The sequence below is a fragment of the Pseudorasbora parva genome, chromosome 3 (genome assembly GCF_024679245.1).
Source record: "Pseudorasbora parva isolate DD20220531a chromosome 3, ASM2467924v1, whole genome shotgun sequence".
Taxonomy (NCBI): Eukaryota; Metazoa; Chordata; class Actinopteri; order Cypriniformes; family Gobionidae; genus Pseudorasbora; species Pseudorasbora parva.
The window spans coordinates 19,296,768-19,323,285 of NC_090174.1; the positions used below are offsets into that span (position 1 = coordinate 19,296,768).

At 38.2% G+C, this 26,518-nt stretch overlaps 2 protein-coding genes across 4 annotated transcripts in view; one reads left to right on the plus strand and one right to left on the minus strand.

Moving 5' to 3' along the window:
• Window positions 1-648: 648 nt before the first annotated feature.
• On the plus strand, window positions 649-7,106 carry rab14 (RAB14, member RAS oncogene family). The gene is made up of 8 exons (XM_067438005.1): window positions 649-790; window positions 1,515-1,574; window positions 1,724-1,777; window positions 3,826-4,003; window positions 4,116-4,182; window positions 5,346-5,433; window positions 5,625-5,655; window positions 5,758-7,106. Exons 2-8 carry the CDS (start codon window positions 1,523-1,525, stop codon window positions 5,933-5,935), a joined length of 648 nt encoding a protein of 215 aa, XP_067294106.1. The 5' UTR covers window positions 649-790; window positions 1,515-1,522; the 3' UTR covers window positions 5,936-7,106.
• A 632-nt stretch (window positions 7,107-7,738) lies between these two features.
• cntrl (centriolin) overlaps window positions 7,739-26,518 on the minus strand; it is a 48,646-nt gene continuing 29,866 nt past the window's right edge. For all 3 annotated transcript variants that reach the window (XM_067438002.1, XM_067438001.1, XM_067438003.1), the window contains 20 exons: window positions 26,346-26,517; window positions 25,972-26,261; window positions 23,080-23,237; window positions 22,789-22,951; window positions 20,842-20,972; window positions 20,355-20,495; window positions 20,153-20,279; window positions 19,237-19,401; window positions 18,987-19,146; window positions 18,460-18,575; window positions 18,163-18,371; window positions 13,311-13,468; window positions 13,148-13,212; window positions 12,368-12,556; window positions 10,858-11,056; window positions 10,603-10,766; window positions 9,928-10,056; window positions 9,564-9,767; window positions 9,137-9,199; window positions 7,739-8,446 (listed from right to left, as the gene is read on the minus strand). In XM_067438002.1, the coding sequence (XP_067294103.1) occupies window positions 8,279-8,446; window positions 9,137-9,199; window positions 9,564-9,767; window positions 9,928-10,056; window positions 10,603-10,766; window positions 10,858-11,056; window positions 12,368-12,556; window positions 13,148-13,212; window positions 13,311-13,468; window positions 18,163-18,371; window positions 18,460-18,575; window positions 18,987-19,146; window positions 19,237-19,401; window positions 20,153-20,279; window positions 20,355-20,495; window positions 20,842-20,972; window positions 22,789-22,951; window positions 23,080-23,237; window positions 25,972-26,261; window positions 26,346-26,517 (3,171 nt within the window). In that variant the 3' untranslated portion in view covers window positions 7,739-8,278. The remainder of the gene's footprint in view (window positions 8,447-9,136; window positions 9,200-9,563; window positions 9,768-9,927; window positions 10,057-10,602; window positions 10,767-10,857; window positions 11,057-12,367; window positions 12,557-13,147; window positions 13,213-13,310; window positions 13,469-18,162; window positions 18,372-18,459; window positions 18,576-18,986; window positions 19,147-19,236; window positions 19,402-20,152; window positions 20,280-20,354; window positions 20,496-20,841; window positions 20,973-22,788; window positions 22,952-23,079; window positions 23,238-25,971; window positions 26,262-26,345; window position 26,518) is intronic.

Genomic DNA, 26,518 nt, shown 5'->3' on the forward strand with positions numbered 1-26,518 from the left:
TGTCCAAGAAGGTGGAGCTAGACGTCTTTTGACTGCAGTGCGCACCCACTTCATCAAAGATGAGTTTCTTTCATGCCCCCCCCCCCCCCCCCCCCCCCCAAAAAAAAAAAAACAGGCTAGTGCAGTTTAAGTCGAGTTTGCGGCTTAATATTAAATGGCACAGTTATAATATAATTTAGGTTTAAATGCGCATTAAATGTTTGCAATGATTTATTAGACCATGGAATTTAATTGCAATACAACGTGTAGCATGCACGGAGCAAGTTAACGTTACATTAAATGAAACCTAAAATGCGCAAGGTATAGCCTACAAACATATACAACCATTACCCAGGCCAACAATTTGTGCAATTAAAAGTTTATAAACATTTATATAAAATGTATAATATTTAAAATGCGTGTAGCAACTTGCCTTTATCTGAATTTTTTTTGGAAAAATACACTGTTTGACAAAAAGCGCCCTCCCGTTATGCTAGTTTCGATATTGGATAGTGTCATTTTAGAAAAAGCAGTTGATGAATATATGATCTCATATTTGGTGTGCTTTTTTCCTGAACTGAACGATTATTTTTCTCATCCATTTTTGAGGAAGCACCGTAGTTGGTCATATGAGTGTGTGTATCGTATCTCCAGGAGAGAGGTGACTGCAGTGTGCTGTTGCTCCAGTAGAGGTCGCTGCTCTCACTGTTTTCATCGCAGCAGCACTTTTAGAGGAAGAAAGCAACCGGACGGCTCACATACGCCGATAACCAACCCAAACCTCCAAAAACCACTTGAATTTATATTTTAGGTAAAGGATACACGCATCACAAGATTATTTCTACCACACTGCGTTTTAGAATTGCTTGATACTAACGACTGACACCGTTTTTGACGCTTTACGTGCCTAATTTTTGGGAGTAACGTTAGCTGTTAGCGTTAGCATCTCTGGGTTTGGTTGGTTCAACGCGAGGTCAGCTAACGCTAGCTAGCCCTTTAATGATCAACATTAACACGTTTATCGTGTAAAATGCGACACGGAAACGAAAGGGCTACTGGCATAACGCCTTAAAACATTAATTTAAAGTAAATTATATTAGGCCTGGTCTAGCTTATAGCTGTGAAACATTTGACAGGAGTGTGTGATTAGCTGATTAGTCAGTCATGGCGCTGGCTGATTGTAGTGTTGCAGTAGTGTTTATGCTGCTTTAGCTAAGTGTCACGTTACGCTGTGCCTGTATACATTTCGATTAATATAACTATCTTGTTTAATTTTCGTCTATACACAATTGTTATCCTGAATGTGTCTTTTCCTGATCTCTCATTGCCGAGGTTAACGTTAGGTGATCATGTGGAGAAAAAGGGAAATGTGTCTTTAGACAATAGTAGGACAGCCAGTCAGCTGAGTGCTGCTTGTTTGCTGTCAATGTGGTATCATTTTGTTGCTGTGAATGCTGTAAATTTGATTTATCTCGACTGGTTATGAGTTAATGCGTCGTTTTCAGCTTTGTATCATTTTTCTTTCTGTTTTCCAGAAGCAAAAATGACGACTGCACCATATAACTATTCCTATATTTTCAAATATATCATTATTGGTAAGTGAGCAGTCTGTTTTCCACAATGTGTGCACTTATGTGTTTTTAAACTTTTTTTTATATGTGTGTTTTATAGATTTTGCATATTTAAGTAATTTTTGGACATTTGGTTTGTCTCATATGTGTGCGGTTATTTGATGTCTTTATAGGTGACATGGGGGTTGGAAAGTCATGTTTACTCCACCAGTTCACAGAAAAGAAATGTAAGTGCCAAAGGTGGTATGAATAAACAAGGAATCAGTAAGCGATTTCTGGTAAACGCTGTTGATATTTTAAATCATCAAATCAAACGCACCCCTACTTCAAAGGATCACACACCTCTCTTGATGCCTCTGCCCCCACTTTCACATACACACTATGCAACACAAGCAATGACTATGGCAGAATCTGCTGTGCTTGCCGCCTGAGGGTATGATGTCATCATCAATAAATGAAAGCAATTTGTGTTACTATGGTAATACAAGTTGCGTGCATAGACTGTAAAACAAAAATGGACGTTGTGTTAGTGATGTCAGTCATTGGTTTCTGAAGAGAATTTCTGGAGCCTTAAGTGCACCCGTTGCCATCTTGGCAGCGTGCCACTCCCGGATAACTGAAAATGGGCAAAGAGGAGCTAACAGGTGGAATGGGTGGAGCTAACAGACATCAGACAAACTGCTTGTAGTGACAGCAGCTGCAATCCACCTGTCACTCAAGTGACCACGCCCTTAATTATGCAGAAATTTAAGGCTAAATATAATTTAAAAAAAATTAGGTATACAAAAGTTCACCCCTCTCACAGGCCCTGTCCCAAATGCCCCCTAAACCCTCATGGTCTTCTTCTGAGTCCGCACTTTCACAACATCGTGCCGGTTTGACTGCCGGGTAGAAGTTATCTGCTTAGCTTGTGAACCTGCGGGCTCAGCTGAAGTGTGCATTGAGGGCGCACAGCAGATACAAAGGGGGCATTCATAAGCACCCTTCTTTAAGCTTAAATAGTCTGCTTTAGTTCTGCTAATGTCTGTTTTTTGCACTGAGCTCTCTCCTCCCTTACTGTTGATTGGCCACAAGTGTGTTTTGGTGCTCTTTTCAGTCCACTTTTCAACAGCATTTTTTAAAAAATCACTTACTGCAACTTTAGCAATGCTTATTCACAGGCTATTACTGCATGTATTTTTGTCATGACACTGGAATTTCTAATATGTGCATGCGTATTATTTTACAAAGTGACATTGCCAATTACTGGCCTGGCATGCATAATACAGGATTTTTAGTTAATATGAATCCATGTGAATGGCAATTGTTTTGATATTGTTGTCTGTAAACAAAGAAACAACTTTTTAATTTTTAGTACATCCTTGCTGTGTAAACACACCCTTAATATCGTCACTTGCAAGAGTTAAACCCTAAAATCTTTTATTTAGGCAGAGAACTGTAGAAAAGTCAGATCCCACTTTATATTAGGTGGCCATAACTACTATGTACTTGCATCAAAAAATAAGTGCAATGTACTTATTGTGTTCATATTGTATCGTGAAACACTTGCTGATATTGAGGTGGGATATGGGTAAAGTTAGGGAAAGGTGTGGTGGTATGGATAAGTTTAAGGGCAGGTTTAGAAACTAATTACAGATGTAATTATATGCAGGTAATTTTTTTAATGTAACTACAATGTAAAGACAAGTATGTACACAATCAGTGCATTGTACTAACATTTAAATTAATAATTTGATACATAGTAGTTAAGGCCACCTAATATAAAGTGGGTCCAGAAGCCCTTTATTTTTTTAACAACCGGTTTACTAATACTTCCAAAAAACATTTTGTTGAAATGCAGCAATCATCTGTCCACAAAAATAGAGATTATGCAATTGTGACAAAGTAACTGCTGCTTATTGCATTCCCAGATGCATGTTAAACTCAAACAACATGCAGGGATAGAGTTTGCAGCATTTACTGTGAACTGAGCTGTTCTGAGATGGTGAAAACACCCGATCATGAGCTACTCGTGTAAAAACCGTGCCACGCTCTGAAACACGCAGCGCAGCAGAGAGAAGAGAGCGAGAGAGAAAAGCATAGCTGGTATCGGTGTGTCGATATTACAAAAAAAAGAGCATTGAAAGAGTATTTCAGTATCTGTGTATATAAAAAATAATAATCATTTTGACCACATACCACGTTATCCTTTTATGTTGGTTATTTATTACAAAGCTTTTGCTGTTATTTTAAACAAGGAAGCTTCAAAAAAGTTATTTTACTTTTTGTCTTTTAGTTATGGCTGACTGTCCTCATACAATTGGTGTTGAGTTTGGCACACGGATAATTGAAGTGAGTGGGCAGAAGGTGAAGCTTCAGATTTGGGACACGGCAGGGCAGGAGAGATTCCGTGCTGTTACTCGCAGCTACTACAGAGGAGCCGCGGGGGCCCTCATGGTGTATGACATCACCAGGTAGACCAATATTCTTCTCTGATCGCGTTGAGGTTACATGTTTAATGCTCTTTTGAACTGCGATTGTTATTATGTAAGCAGCAAGAAGAATATTTGTGTTGTTTTTTGCCAGGCGAAGCACGTACAACCACCTCAGCAGCTGGCTGACTGATGCAAGGAATCTCACCAACCCCAATACTGTAAGATCTCTCAGTTTTAACAATAACATAGTTCAAACTAGGGCCCAATCCCTCTTTTACCCCTTAGCCCTTCACTTTCCCCTACCCCTTCGTTTTGTGTGTTCACGTGAAGAGGTAGGGGTGTCTTGATTCTGTTTTGTCTGAAGGGGTAAGGGGAAGGATCAGGTAGCCCTTCAAATGATTTTCGGGACCACACTACAAATGAAGGTGAATGATTAATTTCCCTGCATGCTCTGACTACCATGCTGCGAGAATGCATGTAGTGATGTTGCCACTCTGGATCGATCACTCGCTGTGTTGCCTGGATGCCAGTTTCTCTGTAGACAACCATTTGAGTGATGAGAACTAATAATTAATACATTTATAATACAGTTAAAAAAAGATCTGGTCATTCTTCATAATGCAGTCAATATTTATATCATGGATTGTCTGTAAACTCTCGCGTCTCCAAGGCAATAACTGAGCAGTTTTGTATCACATTGCCAAGAGCTCCATTATCGCAGCACCACAGTAGAAAACGAACCCATATCCATGCCGGCTCGGATCGGAACTGCACAGAATGGAACAATTAACAAAAAAAGAGAACAGTTCTATATCATTGTGTATTGCTTTATGAAACTCGATAGCGCATACGTTTTTTTAACTGAAAATGAGTTTTAAAAATCTTGCACCTGATTTCTGTTAGATATAGCCTACGCACTTCACTGCTGTTCATGCTGATTAAATGTTACAGAACATGTATAATAAAATAAATGATGTAGTAGTGGTCTCCCATTTCTTGGGGGAATATTTTCACCCCTATGCCTTACCAATCTGTTTCAAGGGGCATAAAATAGAATTGGGATTGGGCCTTAGTATGCATGGGCTCTGTTTCATAGACAGGGATTTAGCTTCTATAAACGTGTGGATAAAAACATTAGTGTTGTGCATCTTGAGACAAAATAATGGAACTCTATATATTTTAAGAAATGTCAGAGCCAGTTGCTTTCAGTTAAAACTGCATTTTATTCTTGGTCTAGTCTTAAGCCTTGTTTTTGAAACCAGGGGAATATGCTTTTACATTTCTAAATGGTGTTGGGGCTTCATATATATTTTAATTGCAGATGTGGTTTGCACGAAGACCAAACTTGAGCCTGCGTAAGACAATCTGAATCTTTCCTCAGGTGATCATTCTAATTGGTAACAAAGCAGACTTGGAAGCCCAGCGTGATGTCACGTATGAAGAGGCCAAGCAGTTTGCTGAAGAAAACGGTATGGCAGTTGTAATTTCAATTAATAAATTAATATTAATATATTTAAATAATAAATGAAAATGCTAAAATAAACAAAACATTTTTCCTGATTTAGTCCATTTATTGTTGTTGTTAACTGAATTGCTCAGATCACAATGATAAATTGGTTCACACTCTACACTCACTTTTACATCTACAATCTTCAAACAGGTTTGCTATTCCTTGAGGCAAGTGCAAAAACGTAAGTGGCTTTTAGAACATCAGCTATCAGAGCATCTAGGTTGTAACATTCCCAGCGACATTTCAGTTCTCTTTAGCATCTCTGCACATGTCTGTCCAACAGAGGTGAGAATGTGGAGGATGCTTTCCTTGAAGCCGCAAAGAAGATCTACCAGAACATTCAAGACGGCAGCCTGGACCTGAATGCGGCCGAGTCAGGGGTCCAGCATAAGCCTACCGCGCCCCAGGGTGGGCGGCTCAGCAGTGACGCACAGCCCCAGAAGGAGGGTTGCAGCTGTTAATGACCATGGAGACTTCACTCTCTCTCTTTCTCTATTCCTCCCCCAACCCCAGATCCCACCTCTGCCTCCCTCTGTATGTAAAAGTCTTTCCCCTTCCAGTATGATTGCTCATGGAGACTGGGGCTAGATGGCTCTGCGTGATGGAGGTGTAACATAATTCATGCTCTCTTCTTTCCCACCTCCCCTTCTCCTCTGTCTTCCCTCAGTTGTTTTGCTTGTTTCTCATACGCACACTTCCCAGTGCTCTCATTAAGCACTCAAGGGAGGACAGCTCCTCCACTGAACACTAATCCTGAAGAGAGAAGATGATTGTCGATAAACTGAAGAAATGCTGAGTTTATCCTTTACAGACGTGATGTGCATAACTATAAACTAAACATCTCATGTACAGGAGCTGTCTGAATTCTAGAGTAATGTAAATGAAACGGAAATATTGGCAAACGTTATTCGTGTTGAAGTGATCAGGAGGACATGCATCAACATTGTATGTAACATTTTGTTAAAAATCTAAAACTGAAATATTGTATTCTGTTTTAAATTAGTTTTTGCAGTTCACATTCAATCACCAAATATTTATCCCTGTTTGTACCTATTCAGGAAATAATATACATGTACTATACAAGATTAGTATTGTTTTGAGAAGAATCTCAAAGGAAGGTCCATTGTAAAGAAAAAAATCAGCTATGGCTTTGGTTGTTTCAGACAGTTATTTTAACTTAGTAACTGTTATAGTAATATATTGAAGAGGACGGGACACATTTTAGGTCCTGAAGAATGTTTTCCGCACTTTGCAGTTTTGATTTGGTTTTTCCGAGGGCCTGGAGCTGTTTTTGTGTTAAATCTTAAGTCGACGAGGTTTCAGATCCTCTTTCGGGCTGTTTTTGAGCATCTGTAAATATTTCAACATCACAGTAGCTTAAGAAACAGACCAGCAGGAGAAACATCTACTGAATCTCCAGGCCCTGCAAATCGTCATCATATCAAGATATTCATATTGTTTTTACATTGATCATTTCAGTTGCCTTATGATTTGCTTTTGTTCACTCTGATGTGCTGCCCGTTTTATTCATAATCCCTTATGTAGCTTTTATCAAAATAATTCCAGCGATTCACTTGTAATAGAGATTTTGCCTTTTCAAAACATTCCATTAAATTGATTTCCAAACACTGACCATCTTTTGCGCTGAGCTGAGTTTCTTGAAGGTTTCTTAAGCATGATGCACGATACGACTGCTTTTACAGGCATCATGGTCTCCCCCCAATCCAATGGGAGTTATTAAAACCCTACAATTTATGAATATGTAACAAACAGGCCACACAGCATGATAAATATTGAAAAAAAAAAACAACTTAAAATGGGCTGATGCGACAACCAGCAGTTTTCTTTTCCATAGATGCACATTTGCAGTGGACCGATAAAAAGGCAAAACCAAGCACTCCAAATATGATTTTTCTATAAAAAATTGTGTATTACGGTAGATTTTAGATGTTGTTTTGTAAACTGAAAATCCACTTTTAATTTTTGTTTTTACTGTCTTGCTTTTTTCACATCTTAATGACATTGCAAAAATTAATCTTCTGCTCTTGAACGCAAGTATGTCTTCTGACTGTAAGTGACTTTTATTTGTAATTATGTTAATAAAGACAATACTGTAGACTTGAGTTTTTGTCCACATACGCGATTGATCACTGTATAGGAGCAATAATGAGATGCGTCTTGGAACATAAGAAACTGGACAAGAAACAAGGTTTTGTATTGCACACTCGCTTTAAGTTGTATTTGATTTGAGACAAACTATATAAAAAGAAGTGCTGTAATAAATACTCTGCATATCTTTGTTTTAAATAGAAAAGTCATGTAAAAATGGAACAAATTGCATTCCAAGCACAACCTCTTTTTGTTCATCACATGATGAAACATGAAACATTCCTTTCTGCATCAGTTTCCACTGTAAACACTAGCAATACATCAAGCCATTTTCTACTTAAACATGAGCAAAGGCACGTAACAGTCTTGTTAAAAATAATTTCATATAGCAACATATCAGAGGTAGAGAAATAACTTCACCATCTTATTTTTACCTTGAGTTTCATTCGGTTTCCTTGTTAGTAACGTGTGGATGCCACCCAAACTAAAGCAGGAAGTCATTGAGACAGTCTTGAGGAATTGTGGGGTTTAATAAAACTGCTTCTCTGGACTGTACTCCTGTAACCACCTGCTTTTATAATCTGATAATGGAAGATAGTTCCTTCTTTATAAATGCTGCATAGTTACTATTCTGTACGTACAAATATTTCCTTATGTCAATACAGAACTACCAGTTGATGATCGTTTCTGAACCCTTACAGGGATTCCAGGTCAATCAAATAAGAGGGGTCTTTGGAAGAGTTGCCGATGAGCTGGTCCAGTTTGTCAACATGTCTGCGCAGACCCTGAATGCTGCCTTCAGTCTGCAGTCTGCGCTGACTCAGAGCTTCTTGCTGGGAGAACATTCGACTGCGCAGTTGAACCTGGAAACCATGGACAAACACTCAAATAAGCCCAAAGATCTCAAATCTTCTCAGAAAAAACCTTAATATAAAGTTTGTTACTTTATTACAGAGGGTGCTAATTCTGTTCCTGTAGGGCCAATGTCCTGCAAACTCAAACCTATTCCACCATGTTAGACATTTTTCATACACTGTAAAAAAAAAATATTGTTAGTTTAACTTAAAAAAGTAAGTAACCTGGTTGCCTTAAAATGTTGAGTTTGTTGAAATCAAAAATCTGAGTTAATACAAGGACTGCAAATGGTTTAATAAATAGAAACTCAAATTATTATTGTATTTGAACCACAGAAAATACATATTGTTTTTGTGATAAATCATGAAAATGTGGCATGTTTCACTACAATATTACAAATAAAACAATTACGCAATATGCTTACAAAATCTTTTAATACTATTTGAATAAAGGGTGATGTCAATTCTCAAAAATGTTAATTGTATTAACTAAATTTTTTAATTTCAATAAACTTAAAATTAAGACAACCAGGTAACTTCTTAAATATTTTTTTTACAGTGTAGAAAATGCTGAGACTTTGATTAGCTGGTTCAAGTGTGCTTAATTATGGTTGGAACTAAATTCTGTAGGATAGTGGCCCTCCAAGAATACTTTATCAAATGATCAAAAAATTGAGATCCTGATTAACTTAGCTGTACCTTTAGGTGGTCCTCCTGCTGCCTTAGTCTTTCTCTCAGTGCGTCCCCTCGCCACTGTTCATCCTGTTTGTAGCAAATTAACAACATTAGCCCAACTGATTAACAAAACACAGTTTGCAAATGCGCCAGGTTTGAAACTGCAGAAGCAGAAAATACATTTAAGCGTTAAAGAAAAGGGGCATGAGAGCTACTTTTTGGTGCTTTATCCATTTTAGAGCTCCCTCTGTGTTCCATGGATAGAATAATCAGACTGTTCAGTGATACAATGCTGAGTAAATGCTACTTTAGAGTAGTGGTTGTCAACCTTTTTGGCCCCCTAATAAATTACGTGTTTAAACCAACACGTAACTTGCGGCGTAGAGGATACGGCGTAGGTCCAGCGCAGCAGTATAAATCAGCCTTAAGAGGCGCATATGAAAAGGCTAACCTTAGTGTTGTATGCTGGATTCCCCAAAAAGAGCTTAACACCAGGATGGTTCTCTTTCAGGCTGTCTGTGTCTGAGGACACGCTAGAGGGCGACTCCAGCTCCCTCACCCCACTGTCAAGCTCCGCTTTCATTTGTGACCTCATGGAGTGTACGCTCTGCTTAATCTCACATAGCTGTGTATTTCCTTCCTCTTGGCTCTGCAGCTGAAAGAGGCACATGACAGTCATGTCAACCGTGTACAGTAACATCACATGCTTCAGAAATAATTACAGCCTAAACAAGTAGAACAACTAATATATTTATCTACAACAGATCTATAACGGCAAACAGATGTGGTGTAACAATACTATTTTCTGTTTGTACCGTGTCTTTGAGGCAGAGCAGCTCTTGGGAAATGGTGCTGAGCTGTTCCTGCAGTGTCCTGACTTGTTTATGGTTTTCTTGAGCAGCTTTTTCCACAGTCAGCAGGTCCCTTTGGAGCCGTACACGCTCCTGAAACAAGCTCAAATTAGTCTGTCGGCTATAAACTAAATTATCAGCTGAATTAAATTTATAATGTTGTTATAAATAACCTAAACTAAAACTATGAATAAAATGTTTTGTAAACTGAAATAAAGCAGATGAAATATTAGATGAAAAACTAAAAATTAAATAAGTTCACGTGGAAGTAATAAAATATAATTATGTTTTAACTTAATTTGAAAGTTAAATGGATTTTTTTATACAAATGACAAAAGCACATTAAACTATAAAAATAGGCCATTCAAAAAAATGCATAAATAGTATAAAACTATATAAATAATGCTAAAACAACACTGGAATAAACTGCATGAAGATATACCAGAATATATTATGTGTGATATAATGAAAGAAAACTGAGACATTCTTAAAATGATCATGTATCATGTTGCTCAGAAGAAAGTAAGTCAGAATTTAGATTTTTTTTTGGGGGTACATTTTCTCTTCAATGGTGTTCTATAGCATCTATGTAACAGTGCCAGTGGCCATTAAACTGCCAGTGTACTACTAATGGGTCACCTTTTCCACTCCCAACAGTTTTTGCTTGTTTGTGCGGTTGTGGTTCCTCTGGGCCTCCTGTTGTCCTTCAGTGCTGCTCCTGTCAGACAGAACAGCATCCTGCAGGCGACGAGTCTCCTCAACAGCATGCTGGAGTCGGATGTTCCGCTCACACACCTTCTGGTCTGAACACACACTCACACTTCAGTACTTAAAGGCAATTCGCTCTCTGCTCACCAGGCTAAATGTAAGGGAACACATGGTAATGTAGCTCACCCAGTTTATCCACTTGCTCTTGTAGTGCAGTACACTGTTTGTGCTCCCTCTGCAGGTCCATTTCAGCTGCTGCGGGTGCAACCTGCTCCATCCGGTCCAGCCTCAGGGCCAGAGCTCTGTCTACTGCCTGCAGCTTCTGCTGCTTCAGCCTGTGCTGCTGCACTAGATCAATGCTCTGCTGCTGATGTACCATCATCATCTACCCACAAGAAACAAATACGATAACTTCATTACTCCCAGAAAATGATCACCTACATCATATCATAGAAATAATGGTTTTTAAAAGAATTTGAAAGTTTAGTTCATCCAAAAATGAAAATTCAGTCATCATTTACTCACCCTCATGTCAAAAACAGTCATTTTTATAGGAATCCACTCAACTGGGAAATAAGTGTGAGGGCAAAAGTTTTCTAATTTTTGTTTGCAAGTTGCATAATAGGTTCAGTTGGTCACGCAAATTTTGCAGTTTTAACCAACAGATGCTGTTTGGGTTGAAAGTCCAACTTGAACTTCTGTGTAAGCAGCGCATCATACATCTTCACTTATGAACACAAATGACCTTTCTCCTGCTAAATTTGGCCAATGTTACCGCAACTTAAGACGTGAATATTTTTTGTACATCCATATAAAGTCCCTAAGGCCAAAAAACGTGAGAGAGAAATACTTTGACAAACTCTCTAACCTCTTGCAACAGTTTTTCAGTTATTTAGAAACTGATCAAATTCAGATGTTTCTGGGGAAGCCATCAATTGCAGCAAAATTCATTTTTAAGCTGCACACACTCAGAATCCAATTACTGCCTTGATCAATATAATCAAAGACCATAATTGTACATTTTAGTATAGGTTCATTATAATATTTTTTAAATCTTATTATTATTAATTACTTAGATATGTTTCTTGTTCTTGTTCTTGCTTGTCATAACTTGTTTTGCATATAATGGGTTGGCAAAATTGTATGTAAACACAAACATGCCAATACAAGTACTTTATAAATAAAAACGGAGATTGTAAAAGAAACCCATAATGACATTTTTGGAGGATAAGTAAGTGATGACAGAATTTTCATTTTTGGGTGAACCGTACCTTTTAAAGGCTTATTCATACCAAGAACAATAACTATAAAGATAGCTATATTAGCATCCATACCAGCGGACGATATTGTTCTGTTTATTCAAAGCATGTCACTATAAATGCCTGAGCTTGTTACAGCAGGATGGATTCTGAGTGTCTGTCAATGTTTTTATCGCTCATCAGCTGGATAAAATCGCTCTGAGAGTGATTCCAACTGTATCGTGCTGTGTACTGTTATCATCAGCTGTGGTGCAAACGTTGCTATTTTTCAATATTCAGAATGATTTTTAAAACTATCCTTGAAACTCTTTAGAGAAATCATTATAGTTAACATCCTTGATGTGAGAAGGCCTTAACACGTCTAACGTTCAACATCTAGTTTGTGTTTATTTCAAGTATCTGAAAAAATGGTATATGAAAAAATAGAGTCACTTTACCTTTTCATGTTCTTCAAGCTGTGTCTGTTTCATGGCTACTTCAGCCTTGAGCTCCTCCAGCTGCTGCCCCAGTCGGTCTAGCTTATGTTGTCTCCTCCTGATCTTCTCCTCTTTCTCCTGCAGTTCAGCCTTTTGCTCCTTTTGTTGCTTCACAAGCTCTTCCCGCTGCCTTCTTGCAACCTTCACCTCCTAGACATGATCAAGAGAAACACTTATTTAGTGATGCACAGAAATTTTAGTTTGGAAATGGTGAAGTTCAATTAGCGCTTTTCTAATGGCAGGTTTTGACTGTCAGCATCTATTTAGTGTACAAAATGTGCATGAGCTATAACAGGTAAACATGTCAGCTGTGTGGATGCTGGGGTTGGGTTGACAATACTGATTTCTCATTTTAATAGTAATAGACTTTGTGCTTTGTTATTTTTGATATGAAAAAAAGTCTCAACAGATCAGATCTCTTCCCCTTTACTACTAGTTATAGCACAACATTCAGAAACATGATTGTTCAGAAACATGATTGAACACCAGAAGCTATGTTGAAAGAAACAGTACTTGAAAGAATCATGTTTCATGTAAAGGCTCATGTAAAGGTTTTAATTGTTAAAAAACGGCAATAAATAAAAAACGTAGAAATAATCTAATATCATAAAATAATTTAGATATAAGTTTTTTTATTTATATAAAACTCTTATATATATATACGTTTTTATTTGTTTTATTTTATTAATAAATAAACTTTCATTTCAGGTTTTTTGGCTAAATGTTTTGCTATAAACTCACCTCTCTGATTTCATCTAACTGTGTTTGAGATTCAACCAGCTGATTCTTCAGTCTACTCAGCTCCTCTGTGAGTAAAAACAAGCAGTTTAGAGTGTTTAGTTTCACAGTGGTTTAAAATAAGCACATAAGAGCTGAAGTTAAAGTAAGGCTGTTGAGTGGATACCCTCATGCTGCTGCTGCGTGGCTGTCATGTCTCTGCTGATCTCCTGATGCAGATCGTGTGCATGTTTCTGGTCCTGTTGTAGTTTTTCCAGCTCAGTCTGTAGTCTGAGTAGCTCTGTTTCTGCTGCCCTAGACCTCGTCTCTGCTGCTTCCAAACACCTGAAACCAAGTCAAGTCACCTTAATTTATATAATGCTATACAATAAAGATAAACAAAGCAGCTTTACAGTGATATACAGGAAAATAATATCATGATCAGTAAAGCAAACAGAATTCAATAGCTGTAAATTTTACCAATTATAAAATTAGTTAAATTAAGCTATAAGCAGATATACAGAAGACAAATGCCGTTATTAACTTTGAGGCAGTTCAATGTTGATTCAATTCAAGTCAAATAAGCTATAAAGCAGCTCTGGAGAAAACTAGCTCTTGCTTATCATGTAGTTCAGGGATGTCCAATCCTGTCCCGGGAGGGCCAGTGCCCTATAGAGTTTAGCGTTAACCTGCCCCAAACATCCTTGACTGAAAGTTTCTAGGGGTGCTTCTCAAAGGGATGGCTATGTTCCACTTCGCTTTTAGACATACACTTGCAAACTTCCAAAAGCACTTCCCCTCAGGGAATCCCTGCCCCCATTTTGAAGTGAGTTCTACTTTGTCAGGTGGGCGAGGGAAGTTTATTGGCATAGGCCCTCATCCCCTTGAGTTTGACAGAGGGAGCAGGTCTACTTTAATATGCACTTCAAACAGCTCTATATCTATATATAATTCAAGTTGATTGTGACGTCATAGCAGATCACGCTTGAATGTAGTTTGTGATATATTATTTTGAGAATGAATCGCATAATAGTGTATAATATATTAATTATGTTGAGATTTAATTGTATAATACTTGCAGCTACCTTATGTTCACAGTCAAGGTTTATACTATTTATATATTTGTGTCATTTTATTTTTCTCCAACAGCTCATATACCTATAAGATTTTAAATATTTTCTCTAACAACTTATAAGCATATTGAATGGTGGATAAAACAATTAAAGGGATACTTCACCTCTTTTTCATATTAAATGTTATTCTTAACTAAGACGAGTTGATACATACCTCTCATGTCTCAGTGCGTGCCCTTAATCGCTCTGATGCGCTGTGACATTCTGATAGCATTTAGCTTAGCCCAGTTCATTCACTATGGTACTCTCATGGCTTCTGAGAGTACTTCGACTCGCTGCAGTAAAAAGTCCCAGGTGAAAAATCCTGATGTGAGGAAGGATTTTTCAGCCGGGACTTTTTACTGCAGCGAGTCGAAGTACTCTCAGAAGTGCGATCCACCATACATTATATTTCTCCTTTTTAATCTGAATAGAAAAGCGGCACGTTTTATTTTGTGTCACCATACTTGATCGTTCAACTATTCGTGTAACTGTATTTGAATAGGGAAAACGTGGAGGTGTTTGGTCACGTCTAACTTGATCTCTGTTTGGTACCTAATGAATGAACTGGGCTAAGTGGGCTAAGCTAAATGCTATCAGATCGTCCCCGCGCGTCAGAGCGATTAAGTGCAACGCACTGAGACGAGAGAGGTATGTATCAACTTGTCTTAGTTAAGGGAATAACATAGTTTAATATGAAAAAGCGGTGAAGTATCTCTTTAAGGAGTTTAAATAACATGGCACCATAGTAAATTCCAAGTGATCAAGGGCTTTTAATTTAAATCATATGCACGAGTTCTGCCAGTAGTGGGCACCCATGCAACATAAGCAATGATGCACATTCAGGTCCACAAGATGGGGGGAAGTAAGCAAGAGAAAGGCATAAAATTTGGAGTGGAACTAAGCGGCAACCTCTCTCAGTTTCTCTTGAAGCCAAAACGGAAGGGACTTAAACTGCAATACATTGATTGGCCGCAAGGGGCAGGCTCCAGAAGGGAGCAGAATCTCATTGGCCCTCATTTATCAAAAGTGCGTACACCAAATTTCCAGCGTACACCTTGCGTACACCCAAACCCACGGTGACTTTGAGATTTATCAATATGGACGTTGGCGTACGGCACGCTCAAATCCTACGCCAGCTCAGGAGGTGGTGTACGCACGTTTGAGTTAGTGTGAAAATGCGCAGGAAAACAATAACACCACAAAACACACTGACAAAGATATGCTAGGCCTATATTATAACCCACTGTAAAAAAAAGAAAAAAAAAGAACATTATTATAAACTTCAGTGTTTATTTTTGTGCAACATGGACTTAAATGTTTAATTTGTGTGATACCAAGCATTTGATTTGAAGGCATGTATTCCTCCAGTTGCGAGCCTGTGCGCTTTACCTGACGGTTCGGGGTTAGGCCCGGCAGCTGCGCACGGACTGGGACTGAAAATAATTCAGACTGTCAAAATAATAAAATTGACATTTTTCTTCTTTTAAATAATAATAATAATAAAATAAATAATAACAACATTCTTCTTCTAAATAACAATAAGCGTCATTAATAATAAAAATCATAATAATAATAAGAATCTTACAAATTGTCATGCAATTATTAATGTGAATGAATGGTACTCCACATCACATCATCATCATCACTATCGTACACCCCAACAGCCTACCTACATGTGCTGTGATACAACATTAAATGCTAATTTCAAAATCATTGTTCTGTAAAATAATGCATTGTGATAATTTCTCAACCAAACTGCTATTTAAACTGCTGGAGTGCACTTCTCCACCCCCACACTGTTACTCGTAATTTAGGTCCATAAATTGTTTTTGAGGGTGCCTTTAATCCCACTCTTTAAACTCCCAAATAAAACAATTTCGCTTTTTTCCACTTCCCTGGTGATCGGCTCGATGGGCGCTTCTCAATCATCTCACTAGTTCTGTAATCAGGGCACTGATCAGGGAGTCAGTCCATTGACTTATGCCCTAATCACTGCCCTGACTAGTGGACTTAGTAAGATGATTGAGAAGCACCCGATCTCCACGTCAGAGAAGTTTTGCTTCTTTGCCGTCTTCCGTGTATCCATGGCGTAAAATGAGGGCGTGGGGGAGGCGGAGACTTGAATATATAGGGGCATGTTATTCTAATGATGATCGTTTTCAACCGCGGCATTTATCAAGGGCAAGTATTGCATACACCTGGATTGCAGAGGTGCGCACAGCTTCATAAATCAGGCGGTGACAGGAGTGTAAGCATAATCTTACGCCAACATATACGCCCGTTTCTACGCAAGATTGATAAATGAGGGCCATTGAGCCCCATGCTAAAATGCCCAACCTTTATATAATGTAAACATTCGTTTACATTATATAAAGCCTTAAAGTTCTGCATAATTAAGGACATGGCCTATTTGAGTGACGGGTGGATAGCCATTTGACTGCTGTCTGTTAGTCATCACGTCACCTCAGCTCCAGCCACGTCCCACCTCTTTGCCCACTGTCAGTTATCCAGGAGTGAAGCACAATTGCTAAGATGGCCAGCTTTTCTCTACTTTACCCTTCAGAACTGCTCTACCACAGATGGTTGTCATTTACTGTACTGCATTAATAGAAAGGTAGGTAATATAAAGATCTTTGCTTGATTTTTAACTTTAAAGCATTTTTTTCAAAATTAAGTTGTATTTAATTTATGTATTTAAGTTATGCATTTGCATTTTTGTGTCCTGGCTGTGGGGGTGGGAACATGTGTAACACAGTAGCCATGCAAACTTACTAGACTGTCTCATTCTAGCATTTAATGCTGAGGAGGACTCTAACCTACAAGCCACCCAGAGGTGGACAAAGTACACTCTATAACTCTATTACTTGAGTAAAAGTAAAAGTACTACTGGTCAAATATTACTCTGTTACAAGTGAAAGTTGTAAAAACAGATTTTTACTTAAGTAAAAAAACAGAAGTATTTGTTTTCAAAAGTACTTAAGTATCAAAAGTAAATTTTCTTTTTTATGCCAATGCATTATTTTATTATTGTTGTATAAATGCACACTGTCATAATGGTTTAAGCCATTCAGTGATGCTCCATCTGACATACTAGCATACGGCTAACTTAAACTCATTTAAATACTTGTATATAAGTTACAAAGCTCTTTACAAAGCTTCTGTCACTTTAAGGCCGAATGCACGGATCCAATACACTTATACACATCTGATATTCTCCCAACTTTACTCTTTTTTTTTCCCCAGACGTTTATATTTTTAATGTTTTATAAGACATGCATCAAGTGTATGCCAACTAAACTAATCTTGATTTTTTTTTAAACTGAAACATACCTTCAAAGGATGGCTATGGGTGCACACACTGTGCCTAAGAACCGTCTTCTTCCATTTTGCTATGAACTGATCGGTGTTCAAAAAAAGTTGGGAAAATGTATATGACCCTATAAGAGTGATTTCTGATTGTCTACAACAACATTAACAAAAAAACTTTTAAAGAAGGAAAAAATCATCCACCGACTTTCAGAGCTGCTACAGAAACGACTTTCAACCTAGATAGAAATGTAGAGGAGTAAAAAGTACGATATTTGTCTTTCAAATGTAGTAAAGTAAAAGTCATAAGTTATTTTTGATTATTCAGGAGAAGACCTGCCCACTTAGACAAGAAGAACCCCTTGTAAATGATTGATCGAAATAAACATATAATAAGACATAAATCAACCAAACATTGATTAAACTTTAACTTGCGTGGACTTTAAAGGTGGATAAATCTGAAATCATATTAATTTTCATGATGATAATACTAGCTAACAACAAAGTAGTAGCTTAATCAGATGCTGCAGTCTTTCCGATATGTCTCGAAGGTTTATGAAGATTGTACATACAATTTAAAGAAATTAGATATTTTTTGTTGACTTTTCCATATGCTACCTCTGAGCATGCGTGCGCCTGGCTTCCAGGTTTCTGCACTGTTCCTGCAGGCTGCTCCTCTCTTTGTCTGTTTGCTGTTGCAGGTCGAGGCTCTTCTGTTGGAGGGTGTGCAGCTCTGCTCTCTCTTTCTCCAGAAGCTTCACCTGTCTCTCAGCCTCCCCACGCTGGTCCTGCAGCTCTTGCTGCACATGCTGCAATTCCACGTGAACCTGTGCAGTGGAAATGCACATAATTAACTTCACATCAAATGTCAGCACAGACAGTAAAGGTGAAGACAAAACATTTTTTAGGACTGACCTCTAGTAGTGTTTCCTGGCTCTTCTCCAACTGGTCCAGTTTCTGGTTATGCTGCAGCTTCACTCCCTCTAATTCCCCAGTCTCCAACTGGATCATTTCCAACACATGCCTTAGCTCTTAACACACAAGTTCTCTACATTAATTGGGTGAACCATAATATTTCCAAATGGATACTGTTCATTCTTTCCCCCACTCATTCAGACTCATTTTTGTAATTTGTCAATTGCTGCAAAATGTTTGCCATTTATAGTGGCTTTTTTCATTATTAGAGTGTGCAGGCTTCCTTTTGCATCTTTGTCTATTTGGATCTTTTCAGTTTATGCACCTTGTTTTGGACTTTTTGAAGGTGTGGTGAGTTTTTATCTATTTTTATGTCAGCATAGGATTAGCTCTCAATGGAGCAAGTTTCCAAAACACTCCCTTTTCCACCTCTCGTCTGCAACTCACACCATTGTTTGAGACAGACAACAAATGATGTTTAAAATGATGCCATGACATGTCAAACTGGCCACTCCATCGTTACAGACCTGCTTTGTGTTTTTTGATGGCTGAACGGAGGCTCTGCAGGGTTTCCTCCTCCTGCTGCTGATCTTTCTTATACTGTGCCAGTCTGGCTTTTCTCTCGGACAGCTGAGAGTCCAGCTCTCCCTTCTGCACGGCCAGAGACTGCACATCCACCCGGAGTTCCTACACATTATTCAGAACGTTCATAAATATTTATAAAAAGTTTTTCCTAAATATTTAAACACTGCACTAATATTTTACACATTTAAAAACCTGAATGCGCTGGTGTAAGAGCTGGGCGTCCTCATCTCCCTGTGTGAGCACATCCAACAGGCCCTGCCTGTGCTGCTCTACACTAACTCTCAACACCTCCTCTTCCTGTTTCCACTGCTCCAGCTTCCTGTCCAGCAAAGAAAGCTCCTCCTGCTGCAACACCACCTGTACCCCACACAAGAAACCCACACTGAAACCTTACAGCTAGACAATACTGTTCAAAAAAAGTTTGGGTCGATTTACAGTAAAACACAATTGCAAACAATTGCAATTTTAAATAAGTTTTTTCTATTTTCTAAAATTTCATTTATTCCTTTTATGGCAAAGCTGTCACAGTCTTCAGTGTCACATGATCCTTCGAAAATCATTCTAAAATGCTGATTTGATGTTTAAAAAACATTTCTTATTACCTGCTGAAAGTAGTAGTGCTGCTTAAAGAAAGTGCTTTTTTTCCAGGAGTTTTTGATGGGCATTTATACATTTTTTGTTGCATTATAAATGTATTTACTGACATTTTTTAAATATTTAATGAGTCTTTGCTTAATAAAAGTATCTACCCTGTTGAAAATGTTTTGAAGCATGGCAGCTGGTTTGAGTTGGTCAAGTGCTGGTCCTAAACTGGTCCTAAGAAACTAGCTCCAGCTCTGGACCATCTTATATAACCAGCTCAGGGACCAGATTATATAACCAGTTCAGGACCAACTTAAACCAGCTCATGACCAACTAAGGACCAGCATAAACCAGCTCAAACCAGCTGCCATGCTACAAAACATACCTAACCAGCATATATGCTAGTTTATTCAACAGGGAATTTCTTTAAAAAATCTTAATGAAATCAAGCTTTGTATGTGATACTGATTGGTGATTTTCAGAGTTGTACTCAGTAAAGTGCTGCTTCTTTACAGACATGTGTTACCTGAGTGTTGAATTTGTCCAGTTCTGTTTTGCGTTGTGTTAGGCTGTCTTCTGTCTCTCTGCAGCTCTGCAGGAGTTTCATCTCCAGGCTCTGAGTCTCCCTGAGCTCTTTTTCAACAGTTTCCAGTCTATATACAAGAGACAGAAAGTTCATTGGATAGAAATTTTATGCATTCAGTGATTAACTGAAATTATATTTGCACCTGTCAGTCGCTCTATCCAGCTTTCTGTTGACATCTTGAAACTTTGCATCTTGACATGCAATGACCTCCTCTACTTCTTGTAGAGTGTTTTCTTGGTCCTGTTTTCTTTCCTGCAGCTCCTTAACCTCCTCTTGAAGATTCCTTTAGTAGCACGTTTACATGTTTCAATTTTTGAACAAGTTCTCCAGCTTAAACTAAACTTGATGCAAAATCACAGAACAGCCTTAAAAGCTGCTGTATTTTTTAATGTTAAAATACTTGAATTATAAGTAGATCATTTTTAGGTTGATTTCCGCAAAAATTAACACTTTCAGCATCATGCTACGTTTTTGTCTGAACAATGGCAGATGGGAAAAGTGTTTGGTAAACATTTTCAATATGTTATTTTTGCTATTTTGTTTGGTACCACTAATGATGCATAAATTACACAAACCAGCTGTAAGGATTCAGAACTGAAGTAAGTCATTTGTGTGATATTTGTGTTCACCTGAGCTGTTGTTTGATTTGGACAAGCTTTGTGGCGCTGTCTTGAGCTCTCTTTTCCATCTCCACCAACTCATGCTCTGTCTCTTCCACTCGTCTTCTGGCCTCATTGTAGCGCTGCGTACTCTCCTTAGTCTGCAAGCCCACATGCATTAGATCATTAGCAACTTAGTTGATAGTTAATAAATAGGAAGAAGACCAGTGTTAGGGAAGCTATTTTTTATTTAATGTAGTTTAACCACAGTCAAGTTACTCTTTATATAATAATGAAATAAAAGATGTGTATTTTGATTAATATTTTAATTTATTTAATATTTAGAATTTTTAAAATGTAGTTTATTCCTCTGATGTCAAAGCTGAATTCCCAGCAGCTATTGTATGATTCTTCAGAAATAATTCTAATATGCTGCTCAGTAAACATTTATTATTATTATTAATTATTATTATTATTATTATTATTATTATTATTATTGTCAATGTTGAACACATTGTTGCTGCTTTGTATAATATTTTTTGTAGGATTTTTGATAAATAAAAAGTTCAAAAGAAATGATAGAACACATAAATATTTTGTGTAACATTTTTTTACTGCCAATTTAATTGATAAATAAAAGTGTTGGTAATACTTTACAATAAGGTTGTTTTAGTTAACATTAGTCAATGCATTAGTTAACATGAACTAACAACTCTGTTCAGCATTAGTTAATCTTTGTTAACATTAGTTAAAGGGGTGGTCAAACACGATTTCACTTTTCTAACTTTAGCTTTTGTGTAATGTTAATGTTTAAGTAAAAACAACATTAGCAAAGTTATAATGCTCAAAGTTTAAAGCAAATATTTGCTTTAAAATAAATCAATTTCTTAATATTACAGCAAACAGCCGGTAGGGAACTACAGCCTTTTCCTCCAGACTCGCTGACATCAGCAGCACCAAAAACTCCTCTGAGAATATTAAATAAGGGGGGCGAGGCCATTTTTTTTTATTGCTGTGGAGAAGAGTAGGCTGGAGTGCACTAGGCGGTTAGCGAATCACAACAAAGCTGGGCCAGCTAACCAATCTGAGTCCATTGCGTATTTTTGAGGGACTGGCTTAAAACCAGGAAACTATCAGACCATTTTTACAAGGAGAGACAGAGCAGTGTACAATAAAGGTAAAATGTATGAAAATGCAATTTGCAATTGAATAATGTAACTGAAATTACCATTAACAAAGATAAATGAATGCTTCATAAGAGCAGTTCATTGTTAGTTCATGTTAACTAATGTTAACTCAACCTTATTTTACAGTGTTACCAAAGTATTACTTTTGGTAACTCTTTAGAATGAGGTTTCATTAGTTAACATTGGTACTTTAGTTAACATGAACTAACAATGAACAATACTTTTACAGCATTTATTAATCTTAGTTAATGTTAATTTCAGTGTTTACTAATACATTTAAAAAATATTAGTTAACACTGTGAGCCGCGTGGAGTACTTTTATAATGGATGGATGCACTTTTTTGGGCCTTAAAAAATGTTGGCATGCCATTCCTTGCCATTATAATGCTTGGATTAGCCAGGGCTGCGTTTCCAAAAAGCATCGTAAGCCTAAATTGATCGTAGAGACCATTGGTGTTAATTGCTCTACAATCAACTTTAGTTTATGGTGCTTTTGGGAAACGCAGCCCAGGACATTTTTAATCACTCTGATTGTATTCATCTAAAAGAAAAAAGTCATATACACCTAGGATGGCTTGATGGTGAGTAAATTATGGGGCCATTGTTATTTTTGGGTGAACTATCTCTTTCATACATTAGCTAATGTTAACAATTGAGAACTTATTGTAAAGTGTTACCATTTCTCAAAGTTTCTCTAGAACAAAAATCTTATATGATGCTAAACTTTGAACGGTAGTGTATTAATTGATATAAATAAACACAAAATAATTAAGAAACACTAGTGTCAGACCTTGGCTCGAGTGTCTTTAAGCTCTGTCTCAGCCTCTAGAAGCAGTCTGTCAGCTTCTCTGAGCTCTGCTCTACGCTTCAGCAGGGTCTTCTCCACACACTCCACCTCTCCCAGCAAACACTGCTCCTCCTCTGCATGCGATACAGTTCTTTCCAGCCCATTCCTGATGAACCCAAAGAATTCAAGGCTCTAGATATTTATCTATAACATGTAGTTTACAATTCAGAGATGCTGTGTGTTATACTGATTTCAAATTGTTTAAGATACATTGGACTTGGCATGCTCACTGACGTGTGGCGCTGCAGTGTGTGGATAGTCCTGCGCAGACGTTTGATTTCCTGCTGCAACTCTGTTGTTTTTTCCTGCAGTGTGTGTTTTTCTTCCTCACTGTGAACTCTGTCAGCACACTCCTCTCTCAGCCTATGCTCTGCCTTCTTCAAATCTCTCTCCTGAAACACAAACAAAAACTACTTATCTTAGGTTTTATTTTCCACTGTTGGGCTGACAATGGAGCTCTGTTTTAATACAAATGTGGCATTCGTTGCATTGGTAATGCAAGAGTTTACAGACTATATGAGCTGTAAATAGCAACTGTGTTATGGAGGATGATCTATATAGAAAATGGCAGCCAGACAACAGACATGTGACCATCAGCCAACCATGCTGAGAATTCTGGGCCGAGATTGGTTTTTATGTCTTAACTGTCACTTTTAATCAACTGAATAAAATAATAAAAGTATTAATTTCTTTAAAAAAAAAAACATCTTACTGACTTTAAACTTTTGAATGGCAGTATACAATACTGTAGTGACCAAAAACAAACAATAGCACACAAGAACATGATTGGCAAAATACCATTACAAAAGTCCATAATAATATAATATAATATAATATAATATAATATAATATAATATAATATAATATAATATAATATAATATAATATAATATAATATAATATAATATAATATAATATAATATAATTAATATAATAATCAGAATCTGGCCAAATTCTGATTAATATCATAATATAAACTGAAATACTGTCTTACAGTATCGTGTTTACAGTATGCACAGATTGCACACATAATAGGAATATGACCAAATTCTGATTAATATCATAATATTATCTTGTGTATGTAACACTGTCAATGTAAACATGTAATATAAAATATAAAATGGTCTAAATACATTTATAAATTGCAGTGAAATTATATAACATGATGTAACAGCAGCATAATTCAACAGGAATTAACAGAGCTCAATTTAACTTGAAATCAACATACACTCCTGAACAAAATCTTAAGACCAGGGGATTCATTGCAAGTTTTACACATTTCGCACTAGTGGATCATAACCGGGTTGTAAGTGCTGATTCAAAATGCCAAAAGAAGAAACAGGAGCAAGAGACAAAAAATAGAGAGTAGGCAATTTATTGAAAACTGCATTTAAACTCAAACAGGCCGTTCATCAGCTGATCAAAAGTTTAAGACCATAGCCATAGAAAGGTCAAATCTGCACAAAAATATGGCTTTCATGGCTGTGGTGTGACAGGCAGCGGGGCGAGGGACCGCGAGAGCGGGCCGGTGATTAGTGTTGACGAGTGCCAGCTGCATGGCTCACCGGTCTCGTCTCGTGGCCATGTGACGGGAGCATAAAAGGAGGAGCAAGGGCTGCGGAAGACGAGAGAGGACCAGGCCTGGAGTTTATGTTTAGTTTTGTTTTACGTGTGTTTGTGTTAGTGGGCAATCGTCCGTGAGGGGCTGCCCACGTTTTATTTTGTGGGTATTTGCGGGCAGTCGTCTGTGAGGGGCTGCCCGCGGTTTTACTTGTTTTGTTTATTTATTTGGAATTAAGTTTGTTGAAATGTTTGCCGGTTCCCGCCTCCTTCCTTTCCATCTACGAACTGTATTACAATGGCATTGTCCTTCAAGCAGTCATACTGTCAAGATCTCCTGATGGCAAAGGCAAAAGGATTGTTGAGCTGCACAAGCAAGGCCTTTCGCAACGCGCCATCACTGCTGAGGTTGGACGCAGCAAGACAGTCATTTTACATTTCTTAAAAAATCCTGAGTTATGGGACAAAAAAGTCAAGTGGTAGACCCAAAAAGATTTCACCTGCACTGAGCCGCAGGATCCGACGGGTTGTCCATGAAGACACAGGTCGATCCTCAACCCAAATTAAGGCCCTTACTGATGCTGACTGCAGCCCAATAACCATAAGATGTCATCTGCTAGAGAAGGGCTTCAAGAACAAAAAACGTCTTCAAAGGCCATGTCTCCTCCCACGACACAAACTTGCCCGTTTAGAATTTGCAAGGGAGCACCAAACATGGGACATTGAAAAGTGGAAGAAAGTTTTATTCTCTGATGAGAAAATTTTTAACCTGGACGGTCCTGATGGCTTCCAACGTTACTGGCATGACAAGGAGATCCCACCTGAGATATTTTCTACGCGGCACAGTGGAGGAGGCTCCATCATGATCTGGGGTGCTTTGTCCTTCAATGGGAAAATGGAGCTTCAGGTTGTGCAGGGGCGTCAAACGGCGACTGGCTATGTGGATCTGTTGCAGCGGGCATTACTCTTGACCGAGGGCCCCCGTCTGTGCGTTAATGACTGGGTCTTTCAACAGGACAACGCTGCAATTTACAAAACCTGCCTGACGAAGGACTTCTTCCAGGAGAATAACGTTGCTCTTTTGGACCATCCTGAGTGTTCCCCTGATCTAAATCCAATTGAGAACATTTGGGGATGGATGGCAAGGGAAGTTTACAAAAATGGATGTCAGTTCCAGACCGTGGATGCCCTTCGTGAAGCCATCTCCACCAACCTCCTGGAAACAGTCACATCAAGCATGCCGAAACGAGTTTTTAAAGTGATCAACAAGAACAGTGGGGCTACTCACTACTGAGTCCTTTTTTGACACTTTTAGTACTGTTGTGCGTTTATTTTTGGGCTATTGTCTTAAACTTTTGATCAGCTGATGAACGGCCTGTTTCAGTTTAAATGCAGTTTTCAATAAATTGCCTACTCTCTATTTTTTATCTCTTGCTCCTGTTTCTTCTTTTGGCATTTTGAAGCAACACTTGCAGCCCGGTTATGATCCACTAGTGCGAAATGTGTAAAACTTGCAATGAATCCCCTGGTCTTAAGATTTTGTTTAGGAGTGTACAGTATCTCTCACCAAGTCCTGATGTCCAGGCACATTACAGTGCAGCGTCCCACTGGGCACCAGAGGAATAGTAAGGTTGCTTGGAGGAGGTCCATACACCAGCCTGGCTCCATCAGGAGGCGGCCCGTAGAAGACTGTACTTGAGCCAGTTGGGTGGCCAGGTACAGGGTGACTATAGATAAATGAACCGGGAGGAAAAGCAGTGCCATCAGGTTGTGTAAATCCAGCAGAGCCAGATAAAGGCGTGAAGCGCGTCCCCTCCATATCGCTCTCTCTTCCACTGTCTCTGAACATCTGAGCATCTGAGGAAACAATGACAGATATTACAGCTTTGACTTGATATTCCTCACCATAATGATGTTGACGAGAAAGACTGTGGCCCTTGCCTCTCTTTCCATGAGTGTGCGGACGGGGGGAGTAGACCCAGTATCCTCCATTAATAGGAGGTCTTTTCTGCCTGTGTGCTCTGTGTCCGGACCGTCTGCCTCTCTCAGGTGACGGAGGGTGCACAGAGCTCAATCCTGAGTCTTGTGTGCCCTGAGATCCCAAGCTAGGTGCC

Bases quoted from the DNA above. Each gene is read 5' to 3' on its own strand.
- rab14 (XM_067438005.1), top strand. From the start codon at position 1,523: ATGACGACTGCACCATATAACTATTCCTATATTTTCAAATATATCATT. The intron at 1,778-3,825 runs GTAAGTGCCAAA...TTTGTCTTTTAG, and splicing joins CCAGTTCACAGAAAAGAAAT to TTATGGCTGACTGTCCTCAT. The intron at 4,004-4,115 runs GTAGACCAATAT...GTTTTTTGCCAG, and splicing joins ATGGTGTATGACATCACCAG to GCGAAGCACGTACAACCACC.